Here is a 20550-nt window from a genome sequence, read left to right as displayed (position 1 = left end):
TCAGATTTATGTCTTAGTTTGCCCTCGCTGGGTTTTGCTGCTCCTGTTGGTTTTGGAGGGAACGCTAGACTCACCACAGCGCTTCGCTCTGGAGCCGGTTGGTGAGAAGTTTAACCATCACAGCTCACCCTGTGCAGTTTCCACGGCTTCTGGATTAATTTGTGACAACCTTTTTTTTTTTTTTTCCAGGATCTGTCCCTTTGTGTCAAACTCTGACAAAAATCTCCGTCCGCTCCAGATGTTTACTCTCGAATGCAAGAGATGGGAAGTGATAGCATGGATGGAGGCATGTAAGGGAAACCAGAGGAAAAGCCATGGAAAAAAAACAGTCCAGATATGTAAACAGTGGTTATGGAACCCTTCGACATCCTCTGTAAACCAAGTTTTATAGAATCATGGCTGAATTGAAGTAAAGGAAACACTAAACATGTGCCACACTAATGTTGTGGTGAAAACAAACCCCATTTATGAGATGTATTCCAGAAAAATTAGAAATGCCCATGCGAATTCAATTTCATATAAGTGAGATTATGTAATTATCCACTCACTAATTCCATGGAGAACATTTTTTTTGGTATAAAGTAAATACTTCAGTAGCTCTATTTCTGGATTAATGCGTTCAGTACAATGGCAATATACGCTCGAGTCCTATATTGTGCTATTATGGCCATGATGACATGTATCTATCAGTTAGTGTGCTCATGTTCCTGATGACTTCAGTGTATACAGAGGACATGTGAGTGAGCTCCTCTGCAGAGCTTATCATTGTTAACAGTGCCTTCTAGTGGTCGACTGCTGAGCTAACGTGAGTAAATCACTTCTCTGTGGCTCCTCAGCCTGCACATGCAGGGTTAGGCGAAACAGGCACATTTAGGAAATGACAGAGGCCGTTTATCAAGCAGTGAGTGGATGTGGGAAGGACAGGCGATATAGCTTCCTGACACCAACGCTATTGCTTAAAGAAGAAAAATCTGCCCCTGAAAGCTGCAGGGATGGAAATATCAGGCCCCGGCTGGGCTGATTTTTAGAGTGCATGTGTGGTGCAAGCAGAGCACACGCTGAAGCAATCAGGCTTTATTCTGCATACAGGCTATAAAATAATAGAGCCCAGTTGCACTCAAGTTGTCAGGCTGCTGCCTCGAATCTCAGAGTTCGTGACATCCTCCCCCCCTTTTCTCTGTTTGTCTTTCTCTTCTGTGCACATGACTCTCTCTCTCTTTATGTGTGTGTGTGTGTGTGTGTGTGGGGGGGGGGGTGTTGGCATGTAGCTGAATTTCGCTTGATTTCATTTTCATGGTGTCCAATGGAAGCAACAGGTGCAGGTTTTAAAGGTGTGTAACGGACTGGAGCAGGTATCTGTCAGAGTGACCTCAGCCACGCTGAAGCAAAGAAAAATGGAGATGCTGGAAACGTGAAGACATTTTTTTTTCTTCTATCACCTTCAGATAAACGATTCAGTGATGAACACACGTGGTGGTTCCGGTTTAAACGTCTCTGTTCTGTTTGAGCCATGAACGCAGCGCAACGTTCAGCCGTCCCACCTCTCCTTACTGAGGATATTCCACTGAACCCGTGACAATAAGGCACTTATGACTCAAGCCCGAGGGGGGGGGCGGAGGGGGTTACCGATGATTTATTTTTTATGGCCGCGGAAGAATCATGATGTAAGAAAATGATTTTTCCTTGAGACTCGAATCAAAGCTTCAGATGTTTTCAAATCCATTAATCTGAAATTCGCACATTATAGTTTTTATTCAGGAACTAAGTTCGCACCGTGAGCCAGTGAGCTGTCAGAGCGCGAGACAATACGCACGATCTCAAGACTTTTCTTGGATTAAGCGCCATTTGTGCAGAGGCTTTCTAATCTTGGACAATTTGTTTGAATCTCCAGGAGAATTATCTCATCCACTGTTTAAAAAAAAGAGCCTGTCTGACATGTTGGTGATCCCGCTCAGCGCGCCGGGTTCCGCGGAGCAGCTCGGAGATGTTCCGGCCGGTTCGACGCCGCGGCTTCCGAGGAGCGCTGCGCTCCAGCCTTTTCTACGAGGGCTGCGTTGCTGTCTGCTGTCGCCTCTTGCACCTCGGCATCAGTTCAGCCTTCAGGGTGAAAGAGCGATCCTCCTGCTGCTGAAAAAAAAAAATGTTTGGCCGCCTGCCAAGCCGTGGAACAAGTGCGCCTCCCTTCCCTGCTGTTTAGCGTATTCATAGTCAGGGGTTTGGGCTCGGCTGTTTTTAAAAAGGCAAGGCAGCCCTCAAGTTGATCAGTCTGCTCAGAAAACTTGTGGTGGAGAAAGTACTGGAGTCCAAACTGAAGGGGAGAGAAACTGAGATCTTGTGCAAGGGACTGCCTTGCTCCTGCAGAGGACAACATCTCGGGAGAAATAGCGCATATATTTGAAATAGTTCATTTGGACTGTTTTTGCGCGGTGCACGGCGCAAAGCCTGTAATGAATGTTTTTTTTTTTTTTTTTTAAATAGATAGCCACACTCTTGGATAAAGACTCTTGGCTTTAGCTTTAAAAATCGGATTATCTGACTGAGGCATTGTGCTCATTAGACCAGTCTACTTTTTCCCCTCCTCTTCGCATTTGAGGTTTATGCTATAACTGAAGAGAACACCAACGATGTTTCTGAGTTTTTGCCTCTTGGTGACATTTATCTTGGGGCTGTCCGGGTGCTTGGGCTCATACGTGCCGTGCGAGCCTTGTGACCAGAAGGCGCTGTCCATGTGCCCTCCGGTCCCGGTCGGCTGCCAGCTGGTCAAGGAGCCGGGCTGCGGCTGCTGCCTAACGTGCGCCCTGTCTGAGGGGCAGGCGTGCGGCGTTTACACCGGGACGTGCACCCAGGGCCTCCGCTGCCTGCCGAGGAGCGGGGAGGAGAAGCCCCTGCACGCCCTTCTCCACGGCAGGGGAGTGTGCACCAACGAGAAAGGATACAAACCGGCTCACCCGCCCATAGGTAAGACGCGCACCGGCTGGCTGACTGAATGCATGCTCGGGACCAAACGATGAGTTGAAAATGTGGCTGCGGGTCTAAACGCATCGGGGACAGCGGAATCTCTCCTCTCAGGATCAGGGTTTGAGATCTTGTCCCGTGTGGGGATCCACTGTGTGCTGTTGCGTTATTGCATAGCGGGAACAGATAAAAGCCCAGCTGAGTCATGATAGATGGTAAAATAAATTCAGTTTGATCATCCTCCTGTTGCCTCCTCGTCCCGGGACCCCAGGTGGTTTCCTTTCCTCACCCAAGGAGCCACCGTAGAGCGCGAGTAGCCGGCACCAGTGCTCTCTGACGGGCCGTTTGTTTGACAGATGGTTTGAGGTGCCATCTGATTAACTTTTATCCACTGCCTTGATTAAACTGGCTGCAGGAGCTTATTCCTCCTCTGCTCTCGGGTCTTTGCGGGGACAGCAGCGCGCCTCGGCTGGAATGACACTGCTGTGCTATGCGGCTCATTATGAATCTTCATAGTAATAAGACGGGGGTGAAGCAACCCGTTCCCCGGTGCCGGTTCATCTGTTGCGGGCGGCTCGACGCTCCGCTGAGGCACGCACGCACGCACAAGCCGTGTCCCGGCTGATTCGATCATCTCCTGCGGGACAGTGGCTGTCAAAGTGCGGTGAGGGAAGAGCCAGGAGAGGCTGCCAGGGATCCAGGCAGTCCCCTTTTCTTGAATATTTACATGTTAAAGCAGCGTGGGTTACTGCGCGTGGTTTCATCGTCTCACCGAGTGACTAACTTTATGAAAAGCGGTCTGCGCACGACATGATAGCCTATTTATGTTCAGGATGTGAACTGTTGGAAGCCCTAAAGTGGAGGTTATTCTGAAAACTGCTGTTTTTTTTTAATATCCTGCTGTAACAAGTGTCTGTCAAACCACACTGTTTCCCATCCGCACAGCGGCGCGCATTACGCGTTCATGCCTTTTTCTCTTTTTTGCGCCTTTTCCAACATCATTCGCACCAGACTGCTCGAGACAAGAAATCTATCCGGACAGGCGGGACACGCAGTTTGCAGATTATGTGAGGAGGCGAGAGCTGCTTCTCCACAAACTTCGGGTCCCGTCTGAGCGGCATTTCACATGGATTTGGGTCCACCGGCCACCCCTAGTGTGGTGTTTAGAGTCGGATTACCACTAAACCTGCATGCGTGAGAGAGAGACGGAGAAAAGAGAGACAGACATAGAGAGACAGACAGAGTTGAGCCAATTAGCCGTGAATGATTTAAGACATTTCTTGGTGAGAGGTTCACTGTCACTCAGAGTTTTAGCAGCTTGTCATCAACTAGATAAGTAGACTGTGGTAACCACAAAGGTTTTGGCTACACGCCTCATTCTATAAAACGGGCAACCACTGGGCTCATTTTGGCTGTTGACAGAGTCATTAGGCTGTTTGCGCCCAGCGAGCAGCCCTCACCTCTCCGCGTAATGACACAATGCGGTTTGTCCATGAATGCCATTGTTCCAAAAATACCCAGCAGACCTTCGCTCGTGCAAAGCGTTGGTCGTTGAGCTAAAACGCAGCAAAGGTGGGCGATCAGATGCGCGCGCGTGTGTGTGTGTTTTAAGCGTGTGTGAGAGAGGGTGTTTGCTCACATGTATGCCTGGGCGGGGCTGTGTGGGTGTCTGGGTGTGCATTGTTGTGAGTGATGGCACCTCGGGCAGTTTTGTTTCACTCCGGCGTTGAACACACGCGCGCGCGCGCGCACGCGCGCGCACTGAACCTGACTTCTTTGTTGGCCCACAGAGGTAATCAGAGCATCTTTTCCTGCCTCTGGCGGTGCATTCATTGCATGAGCGCTCAGTCACAACGCAGTGATTCAGCAGAATGCCTCTGGCTCCCTCTTCGCTCTGAAGGGCCTTCTGTCAAACGGCTCCGCGGATGGGCACTGGTGAGGTGAGCTTCTGGTTTCCTGTGGTGTGGGGTTGCAGCTGTCTGCGTGCTGCACCAGCTGAGCAAGGCAAACACAGGGAGGAGGAGCTCAAGTGTCCGCCACACTGGGGAGGCCATGAGAGCTGCAGCCTACTAAATATTGACTGGGGCAGCCAAACAATGGGAGAGAAGAATCTTTGCTATCCTGTAGACCCCCCCTCGCTACTGCACATGTAAGAAGAAGAATCCTGGCCATCATTCTGCGTCTGGGTTCACGTCCCAGCGGTGCATTAATTCACATTTTGCTCCTGCGCAGTGATCCCAGGAGTCGTTTGGATTGTACGGCACAGGAGGTGGTATGTGCTTTGGGGGCACTCAGACTTTGTTAGCCCCCCTACGCATGAATCAGACCCTGGAAAGCCTGCCAACAGATATGACTTCATAGCAGCAGGCCCCTCGTCCTTCAAGCTTCTGAAAGGGCCTTATGTTTTAACAGATTGCTCTTTGCCAAGAAACAAAAGATGATTGGGGAGTGGTTCCAAATGCAGAATACTCCACACACACACGCATTCACACACACACAAGGACAGAAATACCATGCCCCCCCCCCCCCCCCCCCCCCCCCTTATTAGCATAGCAACAGGAAACCTGGTGCCTTTACTGACAACTTTAATACTTTACATTTGTCTTGGCTCCTTGCATGTGCGCAGATGTAGAGTTATTTCAGCCACAGCGACACTCTGAATAGTTTGTGGTTTTTCTCGTGTCACATGTCTTTGTCATTGATATTTACGATCAGAAGTCAAGCGACTGCAGACTTCTGATGCTGATTGTTTGCCAGAGAGCCTCGCATATGTATGGTCACACTGTTGCCTTCTCATTTTAAGCACCGTACAGAATCACTTGTCATCACATACTTTTAAAAAGCTACACAACTTCGAGGATCGCCATCTGCTTTTTCCGCGTCCGCAGCTTCACTGACACAGCTGGTTCTTTGGTTCGCTGCGGAAAAACTCTGATTACCTCTGACCGTTCACTTAGACTAATGACAACCAGCCACCATATTCTGTCCGCTGTGGACGTTGTGTGCTCGTACAGACATGCCACGTTAGATATAGCTCTGGTCACGTGTGGTCCCAGCTGCCCGACAGCTTCATGATGGGCTCATGCGAAAGGAAAGACTGCATTTGGCTTCCCATCCGTCTCACCTTGAACATCTGAGACAGCACAGTGAAAGCTTAGCATGCTGCAACTGATCTGTTGCAGGTGCTAGGGAGAATTATTTGAAAGGTCATTTTGTCAAGATATCGCACGAGAAAAGCATGCAATTCGTGGAAAACGTGATTCCAAGAAAATGCGGAGAACTCGGTTTGTTGTGTGGATATAGAACTGGTTCTGTCAAAGCATTTTGAGGTGCAGCGCCATGACAGTCTACAGTTCTGGAGCTGGCGCTGGCAAACTCATAACCGCTTTGGCACACTTGCCTGATTTCTCCCTGTAAAACTTTACAGTGGTATTTGTACAGCTTATTGGTCACTGACACCTAGCCTGCTGGTGGCAACAGCTGTGAAACAAATCAGCACCCACTGTAGTCTTTCTACACTGATGACCACATGCTGGGCTTTAAAATGATGTCACATGTGTTCAGGTTAGCACACCTGACCTGTGTGCTGTAATCTCACCTCCAGTACCTGGTTGAGTGCTCGGGCCGGAGTCGCCTCATTGTGTCTACAGAGGACTTTTTAAAAATTTCCAGTCGTGAGCAGAGTGAAAAACAGGCCTCTCAGCCTTTCTTGGAAAACAATAGAGGCTCCAGTGACTTCTCTGAAATGTTTGTGTTTCTTGAATGTGAGACAAGGGAACCTTCTATTGTTGCCTGTCACAATAGGTACGCTCATCTCTACCTTTGAATCGTGCGTACTCCAAAATACTTGAGAAAAAACATTCAATATCAGAAATATTTCACCTAAAAACGGCGTTCTGTTCGCACGGTATCATCATAAACAGGCGGTTTGCTCATTCTCGGGTGTGCTGTGATTCACGCCGTCATGCTGCAAACCCCACCAAGAAAACTGATGATCCCAAATGAGTGTTGGAGTTAGTTCTTCGCCCCGCTGTGAAGTTTCATGCTGCTCGGGGATCAGCTCTGTACGTCCAGGAGTGCTCGACTCTCGCCAAAATAGCTGCTTCTGCCACTGGGGAGTTTGAACATCGTTACACCCAGCAATTGTGCTGTGGTGATGCTGGCCCAAAAGGAGGCTGCGTCCGTCCATGTGGCTTGTTGAAAACCCGAACCCAGATGTAGGATGAGACCTCAGACCAAAATTAGGAATGTACAGTAGAGGAGCCGGGTGCCTCGCTCTGATAACTCACTTTTCACAGGACCGCTCGCAACACGGATCGAGCATTTCTTTGCTCTGCGGAAGCTGTAAACAGGCCGAGCAGTTTGCTTACCTACAGCAGCATTTCCCTCTTGGAAAGATTTTGCATCCTCTCATAAGTCCTGTTTTGTGATTTATAATCCTTGAATTGTTCTTGTTGCTATTTATACCATGCATTCAGAAAAGCAGGAAACTTTTTGATTGCAATGAGCATTTTCTGTGTGCACAATACCATGGGAAGAGTTATTTCCTGCATTTTCAGAAGCTGACTGAGACCATGAACGGGGGGGGGGGGTGCAACAGAAATTCCATCGAAACAACAGGACATCAGGGTCAAAGCATAATTCCTTTACACTTGGGGGTGGTCAAACAAAATCATGGACAGAAGTGCATATTTTCTTCCTGACCGACTAGTTTGGAATGGAGCCTTTTTCAGGCATCAATCTCTCGGTCTTCTCATGTAGCTGGGCGTTGTGCGCTGCTGTCAAGTCGTGTGCAGAGTGTATCTTACTGGATTTGACGGATCAAAACTGCTACTGGCCTTCCATGCCATGATGTTCGACTCTTGCGTTACTTACCTTTTCATTTGATCTGCTGCGTGTTTTGCTACACAACATTTCTAGCAGTTCGCTGCGAGTTTGACCTCTGCAAGCGACACACGTTTGGCTGTCGGGACCTAACTTTTGCGCTGCTGCACAAACATCCGCAGTGAGCTGCACGACTCCACTGCTTTGTTCACACCTCCCTTTCTGCTCTAGAAACTGCAGGGTTATCAGGCCACGGCCTTGCTTTCAAATATTAAGTAGCGGAGGCCGTCTGAGGCTGAAGGATGGTTTACTAACCTGGTGTTTTATGTGACACAGGCCCTCAGGCTCATTTATCCCTACATTATCTTGTCCTACCCCCTGTTGAGATTAAACAGCACCTTTATTCACTTCTCTCTTACATCTTGTAAAGATGTAATTTCAGATGCAGCGCGGAGGCTGGCTTAATCAAAGGCAGGACATAACAGAAGTGGTGTAATGCTGGGAAATCCAATGAAAGATGAGATAATCTATTGTCCTGGCTTTTTTGCTATCTAAATGGTATTATTGTAGTCTTAAAGATCCAGTGGACAGAAAAATCCAAAGAAGAGGTAGCTTATCTTTCATGCTTGGACTGCAGCCCGTAAGAAACTTGGGATATTCATGAAGCATAATTGTGCGCAGATGTTAATTTTTAAACAGAGAAGTATCAGGTGCACCTCCTTTGGCTACTCCGCTCCTCTCGTCCTAATGAAATCTTTAGCTCGAGCAGAGAGAGAGAGATAGCCACACAGCTTTGGGCTCTGCTGAATGGAAGAGCTGCACATGACTTGGCTCACTTGGCTCCGGTCCAGCGTCTTGGCTGAGTTTCAGGAGTTAAACACAGACCCTCTAAGCCTCCTTTACAAGCTGGGTACCCTGAGCATGGAAAAACTGAGTTTTTGTGGCTGCGCCGAAGAGCCCACTTCAGAAAAGATGAATTTGGTGATTTAGTGAGTGCAGGAGAAAATAAGCCAGACACCATTGTCTTTACAAAAGCTACATCATTTTTCAGAATGCGCCTGAAAAACTTTTCCTATCCCATCCCGCTCTAAAGAGACATTTTCTCGAAGTGACTGACTTGTAAGGTGAATATAATTGATGTGCCATGGCTCAGACCTTTCTTAGTCTGGCCATTTATATGCTCAAATGAGATTACACACGAAACAAGAATGCACGTTAAAAAAAAAACAGTCATTTTCAACAGCATTTCAACATTTCTTTGCCAAATATGTGGCATTTTAATCAAGCGCCCTGAGAAATTATTGGACTGCGCAACAGAAATAAAGAGCTTTTCCACAGTGGTCACATGCATGGTGTACATAGGAATGCTTGTTTGATGTATTTATTTATAGCAAGTAATAGCCTCGTAGTCTGAGCAGGGAGACACAAGGACATATCTAAACACAAACCAAGGCCTGCCAAGTCATGAGTTGTGAGATTAATTTCAAAGAGACGGCAGTGCAGCGCAGAGGCCAAAGACCCAATTCTGGTAATCACCCTGCCCCCCCACCCTCCCCTCCCCTCCCAGAGACTCCAGACGCTCATGCTGTGTCAGGCTCTTTGAACATCAGTTTCTCAGAGCTCGTGTCCTTGTTGCATCTCGGTGCCTTTCGCTACGGTGGCTGTGTACTAACGGGCCAGTCAGCCAACTTATGGCAACTTGTTAAATCATATTTTCCGACTCACTCCTGCATGCCCAACACAAGTATGGAAGCTGATTTGCCTTTCAGCAGCAGTTGGCCTGTAGTCTGCAGCCAACATTCCTCCCTGGTTCAGTGCGTCTGGCCCTGCGCACCACGGCGGGTTTCCTTGTCAGATAAATATAACCAGGGTCATCCACTGGCACCATCGCTTCAGCCAGTTGGGGCCTGGCGAAGTCCCCACAATAACTCTGTACTTATGGTACAGCTAAGCCAAGGGGGGGAGCTGAGGGCTTCTTTCTGTGGCCTCAAAGAACCTCTGGCTGGGGGTCCAGGCTTAAGAGGCTGAGCCCCAAAGATAGGAGGTTGTGGGGGTGGGGGGCTAGGTTAAGGATAAAAGACCTCAACCTGTGAACATCCCATCAAGAAGGACTTCCTGATCTCTGAGGCTGCAGTGCCCCCTTGGGGAGCTGAACTGCGTCGAAGAAGTGCACAAAATGTGACAGAAATGTACAAGCATTTATACGAGTCCGCAGAGCAACTGGATTTTCCTCAGCTCGACATTTGAATCAGTTTTAATGTGGGACACGTCGCCGTAAAGTTACGACACTCGGGGGCCTTAGTCCCTGTTAAAGTTTAGCGGTCCAGATAACGTGTTAGCACATTTTCCAGGCACAGTGTAGGCAGCCATGCAACGGGTGATGAAGTTTTCCCGACTTGTCGAGGTCTGCGGGCTGCCCGGTGTCTGTGACCTCAGCGGACATTAAAAGACAACGGAGGAGCTGCCGTTCACAGGCGGCTGTGTCTCGTTTTCGTGGAGGCGGATCAGCTCTAGCTCCATCTCTCATGACGGATGTTTTGGCATTGCTCTTCTAGAAGGTGGGGTTGGGTGAGAAAGTTGAGTTTAAGCTCCTGTTTTAGCTGTAGGAGATCATCAGCTGTTGATCAGAGCTCCAGTCTCCCCTCCTCTATAAACAAATGGGAAGCAACAGTTGGTGGCATGAACCCTGGGAAAAGCACCTGGTGTTGTGCTTAAGTGGGAAGGACGAACAAGCTGCAGAACAGGATTTGTGCAGATAGCAGGTGAACATATAATAATCAGTATCCTAATAAATATACAGAACACTGAATTGTTGCCTTTTCATATATTTGCCAGTGAGTATAAAATATTGCTAATATAAATCACAAATCTCTACATTTTACAGGCTCATCATTAACACTTGGTTGTCATTTATTAGCCAATAAATGAGCCAAGTGTCAGCCAAGTTTCTTTTAAATCTGCCCAAATCAGCATTCACTTGTTGATATTAACAATTGATGAAATTAGTATGAGTATGAGGGTCAATCTACCACCCGACCCTTCACTTCCCCTCAGTTTAACGGCCACCTTTCAGATCGCTGTTTTTTGTTTGTGCAAACTTAAACCCACTGTGTACATGCTCAGCACTAATCGGCAAGTCAGTTGGTGGTGACCAAAACAGAGCTAAAACAAAACTGAATATTTTCACATGCATGCTGCATGGATAGAAACATGACGCCAAAAGAATCCAATATGCTTTTGCATCTCTGATGTGGTGATAATATTTCAAAGATATGTTTACAACTTGTTATTCTGAGGCAATACTATTCAATCCATTCACAGCTCCCTTCATTTCCAACAGAGGGCAGGTACAACTTGCCAGTCAGTGCCAAACACCTCTCACATGGTTTATTCCATAATAAATAATCTGCCATACGTCTCCAGGTGTGAGTGCCTTAATGTGAGGCTGCAGCTTGGTTTTGAAATGTGACATTGATCGGCCGTATTTTATTTTCTCCGGTGCAGATCGTGAGTCTCATGAGGACGCCATAACCACAGAGATTACAGAGGAGCTGCAGCCAGCTAAAGTGCCACTGCTTCCCAAAGACATTGTGAACACTAAAAAGGTCCATGCACTACGCAAGGAGCTAAAGAGGAAGCTCGGCAGGCTGCGCTCCATGGGCTCCCCCATGGACTACTCCCCCCTGCCCATCGACAAGCATGAGCCTGAGTTTGTAAGTATTCAATGTCCTTTTGATCCTGTGTCATTTTTTTTCTGACTTTGCTGACTCCTTGTGGTTGTATCTAAAAGACAGCAATGCAAACCTCCTTATAACAATTTCCTCCATGGTTGCACCATAGCACATTTTTGAATTACTTGAGGATGTATTTCAGTTCCTTTGAACGGTCTTTGACCGGCCTGAAACACGTTGTCAACACAGAATGGCCTCTGATGGCTGCGCTGCTTGACCGTAACCCTGTGCTGTTTTTTACCCAAAGGGTCCATGCAGGAGGAAACTGGATGGGATCATTCAAGGAATGAAGGACACTTCTCGTGTAATGGCTCTGTCTTTGTACCTTCCCAACTGTGACAGGAAAGGATTCTTCAAGCGCAAGCAGGTGAGTTTGTTTCAGAAAACTCTTTGAAAACCCTTTTTTTTTTTTACATTTTGTATTGATATCTTCTATTTGGACTCGCTGTTGTCTCTTTTCCCCACCATGGAAGGTTTGGTCACATCAGCAATTGAAATGGCGACATGTTGTGCTGACATCTGTTCATTTCAGTGCAATCGCTAAAAAAAAAAAAATCAGCGGATTAGAAATCTGCAAGTGTCTTTAATGTTGCCTCAACCTTCCTTTGCTGCAGAATAAACGGCTCCACGAAGGAGAAAGAGTTCGCTGAGAGTTAAGAGGCAGGAGCCATTGATGCAAATACGTCTTTTGAATGAACTGTTAGCAAGCAAAGTGGTTTGAAGAGTCTTTGTGGCTATGAATGTAGCTAACTAGCATGTTGCTTGATAGACCAACGCGCCCTTTAAGTAGTCGCTGTATCACCAAACTACGAGCCCTTTTTGTAAAGACGTGGCAATAAAGGTTTGCCGCTTTCTGGTGTGACCTTTACCCTCAGCACCTTTTACCTGTTTTCATCGAAGCTCTAACCCGGTCTTCTGGCCCACAGTGTAAGCCATCTCGCGGACGCAAACGAGGCATCTGCTGGTGCGTGGACAAGTACGGCGTTCAGCTCCCCGGCACGGACTACAGCGGAGGAGACATTCAATGTAAAGACCTGGAAAGCAGCAACAACAACGAGTGAAAAGGGGCGGACCACCCTCGACCCACACCCCACCCCACCCCCACCCCTTAACCACCATGTGACCCAGGGCCCACGCCTCCTCTCTGAACCACACCTGTATGCTCCGCCCTCCGTTCACTTCAAGAGTTTTGTTTTTTCAAATGGAAAAAAAAAATGGAAGAAAAAAAATCCAAACGAAAGAACAGGCTGAAAAAAAGACACCTGTATTTTTTTTTCTTTTCTTTTCTGTTGTTGACCAAGCACTCATCTCCGAATGAGGGGAAAAGTCCCAGAAGATTTACTAGATCCCTTGACTGTTGCTCACGGGACCCCTCGAACGAGGCAGGTCCGCTGGCTGCAGATCCATGAAAATATATGCTCTCAATGGATATATTTTTATAGAAGCTTGGGGTTTCAACACAACACTTTGTATGATGTAAAATTAACACAAAATCATCGTGAAGAAACAAAAAGCATCAGGCACATTGATTGAAAACACATCAGTTTTAGGCTGTGGAACGTGATGCCACTGTGGAACTGACGATTGGCAGAGTAATTTGGTTTTTTTGTCTGTTTTCCAAAAGAAAAAAAAAAGAAACAATAGATAGGGATATGCTGTAACAGTTGACTCTATCTGGGTTTGTGGTTCTGTCAGAGCACTTATGAATAGGGGAACCTGCTTTGATATGTGTAACTTCACGAAATGATGCGTGCATGAATGCGTGTGTGTGTACAGTGCGAGTGTGTGGTGTGTATCAGCCTGTGTTGGTGTACGACGGAGTGAGCCTATTACAAAAAAAAGAATGTCCTTTTTTCTGTCTCTTTTGTTTGATTTTGTCACAACAAGTATTGCTAGCGCTTGAAGTGGTCTTGGGGCTGGCCTTCTCTATAAGCGATGTATGTCTCGGGACACGCTGTAGCGTTTGGAAAAAAAAAAAGAGCAAGCAGATCGTCACAGATGAACCTACGTAAGTGGCTCTTCGGCAATGAAGCTAGCCTGATATGCCAACTGTGCCTATTTAAACAGACACTGCCATGCAGGGCGACACAGAGCTTAGAGAGCACTGACTCTACCGGTGAAATAAAGATAAGTGTTTTCAGCTTAAGTGATGGGACTCAAGTTTGACTTCGATCTTTGGAGTTGAGTGCATAATCAAACTTGCCAGTCAGGCCAGTTGCTTCTCTGATTCAGTTGTGTGAAGTGTAGTTTTGTATGGTTTTGTTTGTGCTGTTTTCTTTGCCTTCAGTGAAGTAAAGACCGCCCACTTTTGAGCCATGTTCCTTTATCAAGTGGTTTCCCCTCAGTACTGCTACTACAGTGTAACCATGGTGTATTACATTACTTTTAAATATAGTTACTGAATGTTGTTCTTCCTGTAGAAACATAGTATGACAACAATGTAATTGTGCTTGGGAAAAGAAAAAAAAAGATTTTAGCCTGTAAAGAATTTGAATAGGTCCTTGTAGCCTGTCGGGAGTCATTCGACGACAGGGCAGTCAAAGAAGCTAACCCTCTGGAACCCTTCTGCTCACATGCCTCCACACGAAGGTTACGCACCCACATCTACGGGGAGCGTGGTCGAAACAAAAAGGTTGCAGATTGTAACAGGGTCATTTAGTTCTCTCTCGGTGTGCAAGTCACAGTGCCTTCCTACATGCAAATACATTTAAACAGTGACGTGAAAGTGACATGGATATGACACGGGGCAATTTCCTTTTCCAGACGTCCCCCCAGCTGGGGCTGATACTTGATACAACCGTCAAAAGGTTTAGGTTTAGTTCTTATTAAGAGAAGAGCAATGAATGGTAGCTCCTGCAAACGGTGTCAGAAATCCATTTGTAATCTCCGCCTGTACCTTGGGGCAATTCTGGACGAGAGCGATGCGCGAGGAGCTGCTGTGTGACTGCAGTCAGTTACGCCTCCCGCGTCTCTTTCTTTGACAACCAATAAGCTAAGATTCTTGCTTTTTCATGTGAATGCCAATGTGTATGATTGCCAGAGAGGGGAAGCCAAAGGATGTTTGGAGGTAAATCAAGCATTTCCTTCACTGCAGCAGAGGAGAAATGATAAGTGCATCCTGAACGGCTTCCAGTTGTGAATATATTATCGAGGCTTCTTGTCCCACTTCCAACACCAAATCCCTCACTACCACTTTCGAAAAAAAGCAGCTTGCACTTATTTCAGTTACTCACTATTGATATTGACACACAACGACGTCCTAAGATGTGGTATCATGAAGTTAGTGGAACAAAAAAAGAAAAAACAAACAAAAAAACAAACAAAAAAAATGCCACAAAAGCTAAATGTTGTGTTATCTTGTGCTTACCTTTCAAAGGTGGTGCTTTGAGGTAATATATGTCGACAGGGGCTGTGCAGCCCATGCCTGGGACCTCCAATACAGCAACATCTTTTAGGGAAAAATAGATTGAAAGTAACACACAGCTAGAGATGTTCTCATGGCCAATTGCACAGAGACAGAGAGGGGAAAAAGAGATGGAGGGGGAAGGAAAGAGTAAGAGCGAGCGCCATGGGCAGTGGTCATAATCAGGGCCTAGCCACTTCCCCGATATGGGGTCACCAATTGCATGACATTAGATACAGTTAGCAAGACAGTTACCAGGAGTCATAGAAATCTGGGGGATGCGATACTGGAACCAGACGTATCAGGTTTCACTTTGCTTTTATACTCTTGAGTTAAAAACAGTGAAATATCTGATATCTGGGACCGTTCACCATCTGGATCAATGGAGTGTGTGAGCACTTCAGTGTTCCAGGCTGGCCTGCAGGTTGAGGTTCAGGCTTAAAAAAAGTCTCGACTAGCGTCAGTGACTTCCTGTTCCCCACGCCTGTTTACGAGTAGTGACTTCCTCAGGTTTCACACCTCCTACTTGGTTTAAACTCATATTCACATTTCATACTTCAGTAGCACAGTAACTACAGTACAGCTTTTTTCTGAGTACATAACACTTTCTGGATGTAATGAGACAACACAATTGGTTTTCCTAATTTGGTGTTCACTGGCTTGTGAAATAGACCCATCGGTGGCAGGAGGACAGTGGGAAAAAATGGTCAGTATTTGGAACTACATAAGGCAAATAAGAAAAAAAGATAAAAAATCTCAAATTATTAAAGTGAATATCACTGTGTAATATTTATTCAACTTGTAATTTATGTACTCTTTTAACCTTTGTCTTTTTTTGTTATGACAAAGCATTTATTTAAATAAAGTTATGTATTCATTTAAGCACTCTGGTGAGGTTTTCATTTCTAGTGTTGCATCTTAAGAGGCGTAAGTAGCCACTGAATTGGCTTGAAAAGTACAGTTTGAAGTGCAATCATCCTGATAGTAAGCACTGACTAATCTCCGAGGCACGAGCTGATAAACCTCTTAGACATAAGTCTGAGACGAGGCTAGCCCACAAGGATCTCATGCAGCATGCAGGATGTGACTTTATGAAGCTTCGCCCGAGGGCAAGTCACCTGGTTTTCAACACCATAGTCAAAAAGATTGCACAGGAACAAGGAAGTCATTTAACATGAGTTTGAACTTCAAGGGGGGGGATAACATCTAGTGGGACCAGCTCACTATTCAAATGACTGGGAAGAAGGGATTTATAGCCTGGAGGAGGCTTCATCATGTTATGGAAAACCTACCTTTATTACAACTTGGAGCCAGAATGGACTCCCCTGGGACACGCCCGTTCCAGAGGACACACACATGCAGCTAAATGTAAGTGCATATACAGACACAAGGTGTGGACAGAATAAGAGGGGCAGAAAAACTATAGAAGGTCTCGTAAATGTAGCACGAACTGACTGTTGATACTACAGCAGCTCTAATGTGAAGCAGCTTTGATATTCACAGCCACGTGCTTGTGACAGTTTCTTCTGAAATACATTATGAAGCAGAATGAGATCACCTGGTTAAGAAAAGATTGATCACACTAATCAACAGCGATGATATTAGCTCTGGATCAGCTGTGTCCACCTCTGCAGCATGCATGGACGCTCACAAGGTCACAACATGGAAGGGTTCTGCGGATCTCTGCAGAGAGGTGTCTGGTCATTTTTATTCCCTCATGGACTCCAGGAAGTGACAGAATTGGACTTTTATTTTGGGGGGCCACCAAAATCTCTCCCTGGGGACCTCAAGACTTTGACCAACTCCAGATGTGGGTGACTGAAGCGAGGCATGAAAGGGTGGAGGGCCCAGCAGTTCCTGTATAGCGAGCAGATCAAGGCAGCCGTAAAGGTTGTTGTGGTGTGTGTGTGTGTGTGTGTGTGTGTGGGTATGCGTGTGTGTGTGTGCATGTGTGAGTGTGTGCGTGCATGTAACAGGGAGGGCACAGACTTTGACTTCAGGGAGGAGGAAACATGTGTAGAAGATTTGATTTGTGAGGCAGTGAACATGACAATTACTATTTGCCTTCAAAGAAACTGACAACTGCATTTAGGACTTCAAAGCATTTATGCCCCTTTTATTACATGATTAGGCCAACAACGTTGGATGGCTACACCTAACATCAGCTCACGCACCTCGCTCCATCCCAAACCCAGTCAAACTGCTGTGCCGAGCACTTCTGTGCCTCTCAGACCTCAGACTTTTGCACAAAGGTTGCATACTCTTTGTCTTCTGTGTATGCAGTAATGTGATTAAACAAATGCTCAGCGCTGTAAAATCACATGCAAACGCTTTGGAGATGCTTTCACTCGCTCGTGCATCGATTTGCCCGTGGCTCATGTCATTAAATGTGACTTTTGGAAACGATGATGGGGCATTTAAAGACATAAGTGTACAAATGGCATGCAGATGTTTACACTGCATAATTGGGATCTGTGCAAATCACTGCTTGTGCTCTTGTATAATGCTATCTCTTAAAGAGGTAATGGTGGTGCTTTTCATCACCGGGATGGAGATGAAAGGAGATTTGAAAGAATGTACAGCGGTTGGGAGTAAATCACATGACTTAGCGGCAGAATCCTCCAATGCTGGTGGTAGACAACGGCAGACAAGTGTCTGCTAGTTTTCATCCAAGCCCTTTCATCAAAGATGGACTTAGACCCGGAATCCCAAATGGAGGGTTCTTCAGCGTGGATCGGATGTGACTGTGAGAACCACAACTGCATGTTAAGTAAACCAACTTTGAGATTAAGATTTGACATCCTACAAACCATAAAAGGAGCATTTTAAGGCCTAGTTATAATGCTTCTGTTCTGGCTGTGACACATCGCAGTCTCTCAGGCAAAGGCGCAGTGCGTAGTCCTGTATTTCACCAAGGGCCTAATGGAAAAATAACTAATCTAAGTCTGACTGGGCTAAAAACAAGTGGTCAGACGGGTTGTCAACAAACCCTCAGGTTAGACGAATTATTCGGAAGAGAAAAAAAAGGCAAGCGGTAAAATTACAAACTGTCGTGACCATCCATCACAGATGCAGCCCGACCTCCTGGTTCAGCGTTGAGCCACCATTCTTGCTGTAGTTGTGATGGTTCTTGCTCCATTTGACTTAGTTTTTAGCGATTCATCTGATGATTATGATGCTGTATAACCTGAGAGATGGCCAGAGCTAATAACAAGGCTGAAGATGGGCGTGTTTAGCTTCCAGTCAGTTTCTAGCACGGCATGGATGTAGGCTACATAAACACTTAATGGCTTAAAGATATTAGCTTTTTCAGAATCTTCCATGCATGCCGTCTTACACAGTGTGCATGACCGCATCTGTGCAGATTCCCAGCACTGATGCTCTCTGATTATAGAGAGCTGAAGTCTTCCCCTACCAAAGTATTCTTGAATATTTTTTAGTTTAGTTTTTTCTAATCAGTCTCTCTACGAAGCTGAAACATAACACTTGGCTCCTTTGTCCATATTCAAAGATAAATGTCTCCACTGTTGCACTTCCTGCGAACATCGGAGCACCTTGTCATTTTAACGAAGATAAAACAACAATTATTTTGTTAACATTCAACAAGTACAGCTTCCGTGAGTCTTAGACACAGACCCACCATCAACATATCAAGGGAAGTTGTTGAATGCTAACAAAAGAAATAGTAGCTGAAAGTAGGGCAGATCTTCGGCTCTCTAGGCCAATACACGCACATGTGCTTTTGCACATGCACACACACACACACACACCCACACAGACAATCACGCAAGCACACACATACTCACCCCCACTCTTATTCCCACTGCTAAACTACCCTCCTCAGCCCATTGTGCTGATCTATCAAACCCAAAACAAAAGACACTTGTTTTGATTTGTTTTCAGAAAAGGCCAGCTTCAAACTACCATTAAATGTGCTGAACAATCCGAGGACGCCCGGGATCCATGTGTGACACCAAGCCAAGCTGTCAAATTTTTTAAAGCGAGCTCCCTGCCAAAAACCCCAGCATTAATAAGACAAAATAAAAAGAAAATTAGAAAAAAAAAAAAAAAAAACGGCATGTCACAAAAACTGAACAAAGCTGTAAAGCTGCAGTTGAAAGAGCGGTTCTGGGACCGGCGCTCCGCTAACTGGCACACTGGCACACGTATACGGTTACAAGGCCAAAGCCAGTCAGGAGTGCTCTCATATGATACACTTTTGGCAAGAACTTCAAAGAAGTCTTACTTTACACTCGAGTTTTGAATCATTTTGATCAGTGGTGACTTTTGTTTGGGGACTTTCGCACCATCAGCCACACACAAAATGTACTTAGGCTGTACAACATATAAAAACTTTATGCATGTCCTAACTGTTGCCTGCATAATCAGAAATGTCAATTCGTCACTGGAGAGTCTATTGGAAATAACCTCGTCTATACTGATTGACACTAATCAAGACTGTTTTTTTAACATCTGCCTGAATACAATACTGATGTCATACGTTCATTTAAAGAGTGACGTATGGGTCATGTGCAGAAATGCATTGCAAACATCAGCTGAAGCTACTTTAAGGCTACGTTTGGTGGCTAAATCGAGTCGATATCTTTGATCTGCCGGTGCGTCTGCCAGGTTTATTGTTGGTTTTGTTTCCTCGCAACCAACCTACAGTGACTGATGTGTCACAGCTCAGCGAGGAAACATTGTCCCTGGACCGTCCCTCACATTTGGAGCGTTTCCACTTGATCTGCTGGGTCTTTAGAGTGTATTTTCACATGAAACTGGACAGTTTTGGATAGGAAGAATGACTCCAGGGACCAGTAACTCTTTTACATGGCACGTGAGTGCGGCTTTAAATTTGATCTGAGAAAATTCCAAACCGGCTTTTAAGTCGGTCACTTTGACCTGAGAGATGCATTCACATGCACATTTAGTTGTTTCACGTCTCTCATGGGCTCATTTCTGCAGCTTGTGCCACACTTTAGAGCCCCTTCAAAATACGATCATTGACTTGCACAAATGAAAAAAAAAAATTAAGCAACTTTAGCTTTGAACTAAAATCCCCTGGAAGTTTAGAGAATCATCATAATGCAAAAACTCCAGAACCATCTGAGATCTCGGGGATTTTTGAGAATGCCACCATCACTTTAACTTAAAAAGGACGTGTTGACCTGCCAGAAGGTTACGCAATAGTGTTCTCATTCACATGCAAGCCTTTCCAAATATTTCCATAATTGTAGCAGGAAAAAAAAAAACATATAACACAACTTTCTGATTATGCTGCATCTGCTGAATAATCAACTTACCGTGTGCTTTTACATAGACTGCAATGGATTACAGATACATTTCTGCAGTATGATAAAAACATTCCATGTCATCCATCACTCATGGTGATGGGCTCAGCTGGCTAAGGGACAATAACAGAGGATTACTTACAGCCCACAGATGGCAGAGTTGTTCCAGCACAGCCTCTAAAAGTGGGACAATACTGTTCAAAGTTAGACACATTTCCATGATGGTCCCAATATCCAGTTTTGTCAGGGGCATTCATTGTCCTGAATAGCACCCCTCTGTTACGACCTCACGTTGGTCACCTCTCTTTAGGCCATGACCTGCAGCACAAGTATGTGTGTGCGTGAG

The 20550-nt window shown here is 45.9% G+C and overlaps 1 protein-coding gene across 1 annotated transcript; it reads left to right on the top strand.

The window, feature by feature from the left end:
- Nucleotides 1–2278: 2278 nt before the first annotated feature.
- On the top strand, nt 2279–15789 carry igfbp5b (insulin-like growth factor binding protein 5b). The gene is made up of 4 exons (XM_041950765.1): nt 2279–2958; nt 11284–11492; nt 11758–11877; nt 12437–15789. Exons 1-4 carry the CDS (start codon nt 2625–2627, stop codon nt 12569–12571), a joined length of 798 nt encoding a protein of 265 aa, XP_041806699.1. The 5' UTR covers nt 2279–2624; the 3' UTR covers nt 12572–15789.
- The last annotated feature ends 4761 nt before the right edge of the window (nt 15790–20550 follow it).

The sequence above is a fragment of the Chelmon rostratus genome, chromosome 13 (genome assembly GCF_017976325.1).
Source record: "Chelmon rostratus isolate fCheRos1 chromosome 13, fCheRos1.pri, whole genome shotgun sequence".
Classification (NCBI taxonomy): domain Eukaryota; kingdom Metazoa; phylum Chordata; class Actinopteri; order Chaetodontiformes; family Chaetodontidae; genus Chelmon; species Chelmon rostratus.
The sequence above is the reverse complement of the archived record's forward strand: the minus strand, read 5'-3'. Positions and strand labels throughout refer to the sequence as shown.

What these genes read in the sequence shown, in the direction of transcription:
- igfbp5b (XM_041950765.1), top strand. Translation starts at nt 2,625, where the DNA reads ATGTTTCTGAGTTTTTGCCTCTTGGTGACATTTATCTTGGGGCTGTCC. An exon ending in ACCGGCTCACCCGCCCATAG is followed by an intron (nt 2,959 to 11,283) that starts GTAAGACGCGCA and finishes TCTCCGGTGCAG; the next exon opens with ATCGTGAGTCTCATGAGGAC. An exon ending in GATTCTTCAAGCGCAAGCAG is followed by an intron (nt 11,878 to 12,436) that starts GTGAGTTTGTTT and finishes TCTGGCCCACAG; the next exon opens with TGTAAGCCATCTCGCGGACG.